General features: G+C 33.3%; 1 protein-coding gene across 3 annotated transcripts in view; it reads right to left on the bottom strand.

The window, feature by feature from the left end:
- Positions 1 to 5076: 5076 nt before the first annotated feature.
- The window catches only part of LOC114329328 (serine/threonine-protein phosphatase 5), a 163116-nt gene continuing 156608 nt past the window's right edge, over positions 5077 to 11584 (bottom strand). For all 3 annotated transcript variants that reach the window (XM_050649694.1, XM_028278384.2, XM_028278383.2), the window contains exon 9: positions 5077 to 7176. In XM_050649694.1, coding sequence (XP_050505651.1) covers positions 7117 to 7176 — 60 coding nt within the window. In that variant the 3' untranslated portion in view covers positions 5077 to 7116. The remainder of the gene's footprint in view (positions 7177 to 11584) is intronic.

Raw genomic sequence — 11584 nt, 5'->3', positions numbered from 1 at the left:
GTGGTGGCTTTAATATTGAATTTCAGCAAAAAACAATATTTATTTGTCAAATATACATTATTTCCTATTTTCTGATACCAGTAAAATGTATTTTAAGTTAAATAAATTACACACATTCTTCTTTTTATGTCAATAAATTTAATTAAAAAAAAATTTTTTGGACACCCTGTATAAATAATTATGTTAATGTGTACATTCTTGAATAGAGAATTGAATTACCTTTCAAATGAGCTATCACACGACTCCTATTATCATTTAAAAAAGTTATTGATGACGTCATCACGCCCAGATGGGTGACGTCACTAGTATGATACGTATGCCAAAAAGTCACAATTTAAAAATAAAAATTGACCTGTTTCGGGATATTTGTCTAAAATCATCCATTCTCGAGAAAATGAATTTATTCCAACCTTTACGTGCTCACTGTATAGTAAAACTTGACCTGACAAGTACACGCTGCGAAATCGTTTTTTGCCTCTCCTGTAAAATTGGGTAAAACGGAGTTAGCAGGTTAATACTTTAGGGCGACGAAATGCGATTTCGATAAACTTTAATTACAATTAACGACCTAATTAAGCAAAATGTAGAGTTGGCGCAATGGTATGAAATGATTAAAATCGAGACCAATCCATGTAAGTTTTATTTCATTTGAGTGATATTATATTTTCCATGTGTGCGGTGTCCTTTAAGACCGAATTATGGTGGTTTATCTTGAAAACACTATACAGTCGGAAAAATGAAAGATTACCCATAAACGATCACATCAATAACTTATTTTGTATTTGTACTTAAGCAGAAAAAGCAACAGAGGAAGGAAAATTTCAACTTTATAGGAATTAAAAAGGCTTGAGTTTGGACAAACCCTGGCTTAATAACAATAGACAGTTGTGACGTCACATTTCGGCTGTCTTCCTTAAAATCACATAGTATTTTTCTTTATTCAAACTCTATGTATTATATCAGACATTTTCTACTATAAAGTATTTATAGAAAAAAAAGAGATCTCACTGAAGAAGATAGAATACGATAAGAAATGGCTGTTGGATGTGGTAGAAGGCAAACAGAATATGCTGTGTAAAGCCACGAATTTGTTCGTCCGCTATAACTTTTCCCATGCGTCACGATTCATTTTCAAACAAATTAAGTCCAAAACATAAAGTGAAACGAACGTCGATGTGTATATACATTTTGTATACTGTATACTATCTATATACTACACACATCGGCGTACGTTTCACTTTATGTTTTGACTTAATTTGTTCGAAAATGAATCGTGACGCATGGGAAAAGTTATAGCGGACGAACAATAAGTAAGTATATTCTATGTTTACCTTTGATTATAAGGAAAAATATTTCTCACAATTAGATCAAATACAAACCTGTGATAATATTTTAACAACTTGCTTCTAGATTTTCAAAAGTGTACGTGGATAAATTATATACATGGTATTTCTATTTTAATATTTATTAAAATATACACTATAAAATGGAACAATATTCAAAAACATAAACAAGATTTAAAAATAGAAGTAATCCATAATCAAAACCTTTCGCCAAATGCCAACGCCTTTCGCCATGACAGATTTAAAAATTTTGGTGAATGTAAAAAAAGTCTTGCAATTAAGAGTGTAGGCGCAAAATTCGGCCCAATGCATTTTTTGAATCCTGAGAAAACTAATAAATATTTTAAAAAAATTTAAACAAAGAAAAAAGATTACATTCCGAGGCAAATTACCGAGTGCCAAAAGTCCCTGAAAACTTCTACAATGTTTATTTTAATAAGTTACAGGGATGAAAAAAAAAAAGAGAAAATTTATTGTGATTTTTAATTTCAAATATCTCATGCAAAAGAAACTTTTTGTAATGTAATCTTTCATTTTGAGTTTAAATTTTTCAAAAATATTTATTAGTTTTCTCATGATTTGAAAAAAATAAATGCATTTAAATAGCATTGGTCCGAAATTTTGCGCCTACGACCTTAAGGAAGATAGTCAGAAACCAATTTTTTCAGTTCGTACTTTCTAAAATATATTAACGTAATTAATAGTTTGTTAGAACACTAGCCTTTACACATTTTATTTTTAAAGTCACACCCAAGAAAGTCATGCCAGTAGTGTCAAAATTTCATAAATGTCATTAGTGTAAAAATTTCATAACAGTGGAGTAAACTTGCTTGAGGTTGGACCAATTACAAACAAGCATTACGGTGCGGTAAGTTTGAATTACTCCTCTTGGTTTAAAAACAGACCATAGTCATGTTCTTGATGACAGGTAAACGTCAAACTTTTTCAAAAATGTATACAAACAATAGGGAACTTGCATAAAATTTTAATTCGAAAAAATGCTATAAATCACAACAGAACATAATTTAAAACATATATCAAAGAAAAAAAAAAGTTTTTTTTTGTCTTTCGTTTGGTCCCTAAAGACGATTAAAATCGAGAGAAAATTCAAATTATAGCAGGCAGCCCAAAACGCGCCTTCATTGGTTGTGACGTCATATCATTATAGTATTTGATGTCCTTGCCATTAATTCATTAGGTTTGGCATTCGTTATGACATTCAGATTTATAAATATTTTAATAGTTGCTATTTCTGTTTAATATTTGAGTGTTTTTGTTAAGACATATATATTACCAGAGAACGGCAGTTCGCGCCAGTGGCGCACACCCACACCCCCCTACACGCGACACTATATATACACGAAATTTTCGATTTTCTAAATCTGACGGAATTGAAAATTGTGCCAACTCCCATCTTAAAGATTAGGAAAAGACTCGCCCATTCATATGTCAACCATTCATTTTGGTCCAAGGGTGTGGATTTTACGGCCCTTCCTATTTGGGGCCTGTTTTTCGTTCTCGTCCCCAAAACTCCAAAAACTTCGAAAATTTAAGTCCCACCATTGCGGCTTCTAATAGTACTAATCATTAACTTTCCAACGCATGTCTAATTTTGAAAATCGGTTATCCCATTCATAAGTTACCGAACTCAGAAATATCAATTTCTATTTAAAAAATGGAAAATGTTTGTGGATATATATGTATGTATGTGTGTGGAAAAGTTACACCGATCTGAATTTTTTTTCTGTGTTTGAAGAGGGGGTCAGGGCCGATTCAGAACCGGTGTAGTTTGTGACTTTTGACCACCCATAAGCCAGCTATAGGACTTGGTAGGTACAAAACGGCATATTTTTTGGGGGTATATATCTTCGGTTCAAGAAGAGACAGGAGAACAGCAAATACACCAAATCAATGGTGTTGAATTAAGTTTTCAAATGGTGTCTAAGCCGTCAGGATCAGACATACACACGGTTCAGTATCGCCGAAAAACTGAAAAACTAAAGTTTGAAAATTTTGGTTTTTCGACAATTACTCAAAATTTCAACCTACGAATTGCGCCAATAACTGCGAGTTTGTAGAAGGACTCTAGACGAATCTGACGGTGTATACCTTATATCCGGGAAAATTCGAATTTTTAAGTTATAGGTTTCATAAGTATGATCAAATCTATTTCCTATGAAAAAAAAACGGTTTTTCAAGCTCAATAATTCCTGTAATAGCTTCAGTTATCATACTTGACCTTAGATGCATCAGATACTACTTGTCAATACGTTTCAAACTCATGTTTAGTGATCAAAATCGGTTAAGCCGTTTAGAAGTTCTTAAGCTACAAAAGTATAATAAAATTAGCGATTATTCCCGAAATGGTTTTTGTAGTTGTAGTGGTTACGACGCTAAATTTGATCTGGCAACGGGCAATCAGAGTTCATTAACCGGCCATCCCAATAATTTTTTTCAATCTATTTCGAATAGAAAAAAATCTAGTGTACATTCGATGGACACTAGATCATTTGGGAGATAATGCGACAAAGGCGACCATTTATAAAGCTTAACGTGCAATCGAGAAAAATTGCATTCAACTTCATACATTTAATTAAAAAAAAAAAACTTCTGATACAAGAATAAAAAACCGCTAAACGCCGTAAAAATGAGTGGCGTATACAATATTCCAGCTACAAAAGATCTGATATGAATATTACGTGGCGCGAAAATGTATTTTCATTTTGATGCAAAATAAAATTTTAGTTTTATTTTAAAAGATTTTTTCATATTTGCTAAATTTGAAGTAAACGCGCCACAAAAGAGTTTCAAAATTCAAACTGTATCAAAGTTACTCTTTTGTGGCGCGTTTTACTTCAAATTTAGCGAATATGGAAAACTCTTTTAAAATCGAACTAAAATTTTATTTTGCATCAAAATGAAAATACATTTTCGCGCCACGTAATATTCATATCAGATCTTTTGTAGCTGGAATATTGTATGCGCCACTCATTTTACGGCGTTTTGCGGTTTTTTATTCTTGTATATTATTACAATGACCTACGATAAATGTCATTATAAAATGTAATGATGTGACGTCACATTTATTGTGAGTTATTATGAGTTTTGAAAAGTGAAATTTTGGAAATCTCATTTCTAAACAAAACAACATATTTATGTAATAAAAAAATGCAAGTTCTCTATTATCAGGAATGATTTTGATTAATATTGCATGGGTCATTCAACGAATATACGACTCTCTTGGATTATCTCGACAACGAATATTTTACTGTGCAAAACATGAAGAACGAAAGTAAATTGAAAATTACATTGATGTTTATTGGAATAATTATTAGAGCCATTTACTTTTGTAGTTGTTATGTTGCACAGTAAAATATTCGTTGTCGAGATAATCCAAGAGAGTCATAATGTATTCGTTGAATGACCAATAACTAGTGATTATAAGAAAAAGTAATAAAGATCCCCTGTTAACGCTCCAATATCGCGATGGCTGGATTTTTTAACCTAATGTATTATTTAATTGACGCAGGCAATAGGATTACAAAAAATATTTCCAATATCTTACAAACCCTCCATAAATTTATTATTCTTCTGACAATTTGGCGTTTACTATACATAAATCTGAAAAAGATTAAAGATAAAAAGGATTTGTTGATGATGGATTACTCTTCAAGATGAATGGAGAGAAGGCAGTCGGTAGGTCACTACAGGACAATTTTGTACAACTACTAAAAAAAAATAAATACTTTATTGAACTGGTACTACATTTCAAACGTGTGTACAATAAAAACAAAACAAAAATAACAATAATCACAAAGTGTCATAACAGTGATGTGATATTTTGGAGGCGGGAGATCCAAAGTATTACACAAATAAAAACACAATCTTCACTATACGTTGAATCTTGTCCTAGTTCAACTGGAAGAATATGTATACACTAGATTAATGGGAAATTTCCAGAATAGGAAAAATATAAACAATCTTTGGTCATACTTTGTAATCCTAGAAACTATGGAATCATAAAAGCAATAGAGAAAAAATTCATAAAAATGGTAAGTTTTCATAGTATTTGAGCACTTTAACCGATTCAGTTAAATATAATTTCCACAACTGAATTACTTGATTAAATCTGGCAACATGGTAAAGTACAGTCTGTAGAAAAAATCCGTACAAACAATATTTATAGTTATAATCGTTTATACAATATAAAATCTTCGATAGATGCAATTAGAAATAATAAAATTACAAAATCAGGAAAGAAAAACGTCAAAATTGACATGATAATTAAATATTAGTTTACAGTATAATGATGAGATGAGGATCAGTAACGCTGTAAAGTAAACTGCGAGGCATAAGTTAGGGATATAGAAAATTAGGCTCATCTTTATTTAACGGATTCTGCTAATTTTTTGTTATTATTTTAGATTTTTCTTTATTATTCACACAGCTGTTCAAAGGTTTACTCAAACTTTTTTTTGTACTTATACCTGGTGAAAGAAAAGAAATGTTTTTCTTATGTTAAGTTTGAGACACCCTGCAGTGAGGACGAGATACAAATGTAAGTATACATCGGAATCAGATTGTAGTCTTATGTTTTGTGAACATTTTGTTTTTTGAAAGCCCCTGATATCTATCTTAGAAACAAAGAAAATAGGTGGATTTACTCTGTAACATGTGTTTTAACTAAAACAAAATTAAATTAACCCGGGAGTAGTCGCGCTCACTTCTGTAACATGAATTTAAATACGGATTTCCAACAAATTTTTATTTTATAGTATTTTTATTTACTTGCTATGTTAGAAATATCATTTCTAACAATTATTAAAGCTAATTGGCTCTACCCAAAGCCATAAATTCCACAAAAAGAAGAAGAAGAAGAAAAAAAATACCTAAGCATTACTACACCCTTCCTCGAGGCACTTACGAAATTTTTTCAAAATTGCAAAATTTTTCATCAAGTTATCGCGAAAAAGGATAAAATGTGAGATTATATCTAACGGCGCGACTACTCGCGGGTTAACAGTTAAAAAAAAAGTTAACAAAACTTTAAAAACAGAGAGGAACATGACGTGACAAAACTTTAAAAACAGAAAGGCGTATAAGAGAGACGAGATTGTTTAATAGAGGCTCTGTGATGTTTTGGGATGGAATTTCCTGGAGAGTAAGTACGGATTTGGTGTCTATGTGGAGACTTTTTAAATAGCGAGAGGTATATTACACAGATTGTTTTCTTTGAACACTCTTTTCCTATCGTACTATACACAAAACATAAGACTACAATACGATTCCGACTTTTGTACCTCATCCTCACTACAGAGTGTCTTAAACTTAACATAAGAAAAACATTTATTTTCTTCCACCCGGTATAAGTACAAAAAAGAAGTTTGAGTAAACCTTTGCACAGCAGTGTAAATACTAAAGAAAAAACTAAAATAAAAAAAATTTGCGGAATCCGTTAATCTGTTGACGAAAAAATCAACTAAGAAAATGAGCATAATTTTCTATATCCCACTTATGCCTCGCAGTATTTAGAAAAGATCCGGATATGCGTCTCGTTATCCGTAAATGCGAGTAACTCTTCTACCCCTCCAAAACTCTACACCGTTATTCGAGACACTCCGTTTTGTAGGTACAATTCTATTCGTCGAATCTCACGTTCGTAAGTTATGAAAAGCGAATACTTAACTAACAAAATGTCTATTTTTTTCTTTAACTTATCGAGGAATTACTTAAATGAAAGATGAACTACAAAATTTACTACAAAAGGCAGGTACTAGCACATCAGACTCAGTAGAGAGTTCGCGTACGCCATTGGTTTTACGTTAGGGTGGGGCTGCAACAAAAAAAAGTTATTAGTTTCTTAAATGTGTTTGATGAGAGTATGAATACACTTTCAGAGTTATTTTCTTGAAATATTAGGCCTGGATCCCGCGTACCAGAAAAAAGTTTATTAATAGCAAGCAGCAAAGATTTAACATTGGCCCTCAGACTAAAGGCTAATTAAATGTACACAATGTGCTTTACTATGGAGCTGAATCATGGACATTAAATCGAAATGCAATAAATCGACTTTTGCATCGACGCATTTGAAATGTGGACATTTAGAAGAATGTTAAGGGTTTAATGGTGGTCGACAGATTCGACACTATTCAACTGACTAACATGTTACAGGAATACCAGATAGTAAACACCTTTATCTATCTCGAGTCTAGTATAACTAACGATGGTAACTGTGAAGCAGAAGTTCGGAGATGTATTGGTATGGCAAAAAATGCGATGAGTCGCCTAACTAAAGTTTGGAAAGACAGATCTATCTCTCAAAATATCAAGATGAGACTGGTGAATGCTCTTGTATTCTCAATATTTCTATACGGAGCAGACACTTGGATTCTTTCGCATGCGAGCGCCAAAAAATTGATGCCTTTGAGATGTGGTGCTGAAGAAGAATGCTGCGCATACCTTGGACAGCTCATAAGACAAACGTTTCCATTCTAAACCAACTTAATATTAAAAAAAGGCTGTCCACAATATGTCTGCAACGAATTCTGCAATTCTTTGGTTACGTGGTTCGCAGAGGTGACGACAGTTTGGAGAGATTAATTGTTTCTGGAAACGTTCCGGGGAGAAGATCAAGAGGACGATCATCAACTAGATGGTCCGACCAAATAAGGAATTCAGCTGGAAACTCATTCTGCGAAGCTCTTAGAGCAGATGAAGATAGAGACCAATGGAGAAACATTGTTAGGAATATTGGAAGAAATCACGATCCTCAGTAATGGGGAAACGACAAGAACTAAGAGTAAGGGTTTCATGGGTAGATAGAGTCACGAATATAGAAGTGTTAAGGAGAACAGGCAGAGAGAGGGAAATTGAAAACACAATAAAAGAAAGGAAATTGCAATATCTCGGACATGTGATGAGAGGCGAAAGATATAACATCTTGAGACTCATAATTCAAGGAAAAATGAGGCCATGAGAGCCAGAGTGGCCTAACTGATTTTAACATTACATACTTCACATAATCAAAGAAAATGATCAGAAGCTAACAATGTCAGATTGTTTTACGGCCGGTTTCACAAAGTAAAGTTAACTTGTGGTTAAGAGATAACCTCAAAATTACCCCAAAATATGCGTTTTAGTTTCATAATTGTTACCCTTCTGGGTATACCCATAAGGGTAACCCACTCCAACCTCTGGTTAAAAATTCTGTGAGTTAACCATACTTCGCCGTTGACCTGAAACTAAAACGCATATTTTGGGGTAACCTCTGGTTATCTCTTAACCACAAGTTAACTTTACTTTGTGAAACCGGCCGTTAGTAGTTTTATGTTGACCAAGAATCATTATAGGTCAACATAAAATTACTAAAACAATCGGATATTGATAACTTCTGATCATTTTCTTTGATTATGTAAAGTAATGTCAGAATCAGTTAGGCCACTCTGGCTCTCATGGCCTCAAATAGAGGGTAGGAGAAGCGTAGGAAGGATATGCGTTTCCTGGTTGAAGAACCTGAGAGAATGGTTTGGTTGCAGCTCAAGGCAACTGTTCGGAGCAGCTTCCTCGAAGGTCAAAATAGCCATGATGATTGCCAACCTTCGTCGCGGAAATGGCACTTAAAGAAAAAGAATAGCCAGCTGAAATTTTGTTAATAGCTGAACGGTGTCTAGTCGGACAAACTTTGATGTATGGGAACACTGGAACAGGGGAAGTTTTAATTGTGGAACAGGTTACAGGTTTCGAACATCAGACTACGAAAACGTCACCATGTATTTTGTCGGACAAAACTTCTAATTGATTTGTTACCCTTTCATTAAATTCTCATGCAAAAATCAGACTGCTATTTATCACCAACACAATTCCTGTCAGTTGACTTGTTCTACGTGTCGCACTAATTAAAATGCGCAACATATTTGTCTGACAAACATTTTTTCATATATTTGTGACGATAATATAACTTTATCGTCTAGAGTACGCCAATGAATTAAGTAAACCGTGTTTTTGTACCGTCTCAGACGATATAAAAGTCGGGACGAAAAGCCTAGTTGATTATTATTCTTGGAGCGTTGATCGAAGAATAATAAACAACAACGAGGTATAAGAGGTGAGTTATCCCGACTATTTTCCGCCGTCGTTTTGGTGTGTTGAACGAATCCGACGGTTTTCCTTTTACCTATCCTTTTACGAGTGTTGATCGCATTTTCCCACATGTCTTTTCCGCTGGCGAGCTGAGCGAGCTTTCCTGTCCTTATATGCCCGTTTCATATTAATAAATGTAATTCCTAAATCCACGCGATCGTCGATAGTATTCATTCATGCACCAGATATCGTCACATTAATCTGAACCTAATGTTCGATACCTAGGTTATAAATATATTTTATTAACCAAATTAACGATTAGTAATTAAGGCTAATTATCTTATCATTTGTACCTTCTGTAAGCGAACCTTCTGTCTTCGGCTGAATTTTTGTTACCTGGAGCAACAAACGCAACAACCATGTTACATATTATATAAAGTTTGCTATTGAATAAACTTAAAAACAACCTGCTAGTTTTCACAACCATAAACTTGTCACAGTGTCAAGTTCCACAATTAAAATCACGTTCCACAATTAAAACTTTCCCTGGTCCAGTGTTCCCATACATCAAAGTTTGTCCGACTAGACACCGTTAAGCTATTAACAAATTTTCAGCCAGCTATTAATAAAAAATTTTTGGTACGCGGAGTCCGGGCCTATATCCGTGTATACTTATACAGAAATATCTGGAACCCCGAAGGTCACTCAGGTAGCAAATTAAGGAGAGGGGACTTCAGTTGAACGCGTTAGTGCAAAGAGTAAACACTCATTTAAAATGCATTGCTCACGAAATCAGAGGTTTTGCGACATTGTCAGATAAAATCGTTGAATAGTTATTTATTTAAAATACATTTAATATTACAGTGAAACCTCGATAACTCGGATTAATCGGGACCACGGCCGATCCAGGTTATCGAAAATCCGGGTTAGCCGGAGAATATGGTAAAAATTAATAAAATACGGTATACTTACAGATAAACTCCGTTATAATTGAAATGTGACTGTACTATACACAATACGGTCACAATCGGAACGATGTTATGTTATTTAAGAACAGTGGAGACTAAGACCATTGTTTAAAAAAGAATTTTTTAAATAGTCTTTTAGTCTTTTTTAAACAATGCTAAAACAGTTTGAAATAAATAAAGCAATAACAGGTGCCTGTTGTTTCTGATAATCCGAGTCAATGAACGTCGCTCTGCCGTAGTGTGCCATGAGTCATTTTTACTATTGTATAGTTCAAATTACACAAATACCCATTATCTCTCATATATTATAATACATACATCTTTATTGTTGAAATGTTTGTCTAATGAAAATCGGTCCGGGTTCGCTGGACTTCCGGGTTATCTGGGGCCGACTTATCGGGGTTCCACTGTATTTAGTAAACATGAATATTACAAGTGCCGTGAAAAATATGACGCTAAGTGCACAATCCCGTGAAATTACATACAATGTATTAAAATATACACAGGAAGAAAAGAAGGAAATTTTACGAAATAGGTAACAAATAAAAAACCGAAATACCTTGAAACTCGATTGATCTGACAACGTCGCGCAACCAAAGTTTTTGATCGGTCTGATCTTTGCGGTTTCAGAAATTTCTGTCGACTTGTAGTTTTAATAAGTTCCCCTTTATGATAGTTGCAATACTTGACTTCTTTCACTGCACTATAACAACATAGTTACTACCCAAGTAGCACAATAAAAACATTTTAGTTTTATTTAAGGGTTATAAAGGTTTTATTGTGGTAAATAAGAAGATAATGGTTTTAAAGTTACCTTGTAGATTTAGTGCCAGAACTTTAAAAGATCCAAAGCATTTGTCACTAGTTTTAAAGTATCTAATAAGAGTATCAAATAAGACTAATTAATCTTAATAGATAATTTTGTCTTATTGTAGTTTTAAAATGGTTTATTCTCAGTTCACTTTAAAACTAATCAGTTTTATAAAGAACTTCCGGACTCTTTGGTTTTATTAGACTCTCGTTTGTTACCTTTTAGTTTTATTGCAGTTTTAAAGATTCTCCTAATGTGACTAATAAAACCTGTTATTAAAACTACTTGATCTCAAGACTATTATGTCAGTAAAACATATGCCTTGAAAACTTTTTTTAGTTGTCTCTAAAGTTGCTTTCTTAAAAGCAATTAGTAGGCTATAA

This window comes from Diabrotica virgifera, chromosome 4 (genome assembly GCF_917563875.1).
Source record: "Diabrotica virgifera virgifera chromosome 4, PGI_DIABVI_V3a".
NCBI lineage: Eukaryota > Metazoa > Arthropoda > Insecta > Coleoptera > Chrysomelidae > Diabrotica > Diabrotica virgifera.
The sequence above is the reverse complement of the archived record's forward strand: the minus strand, read 5'-3'. Positions and strand labels throughout refer to the sequence as shown.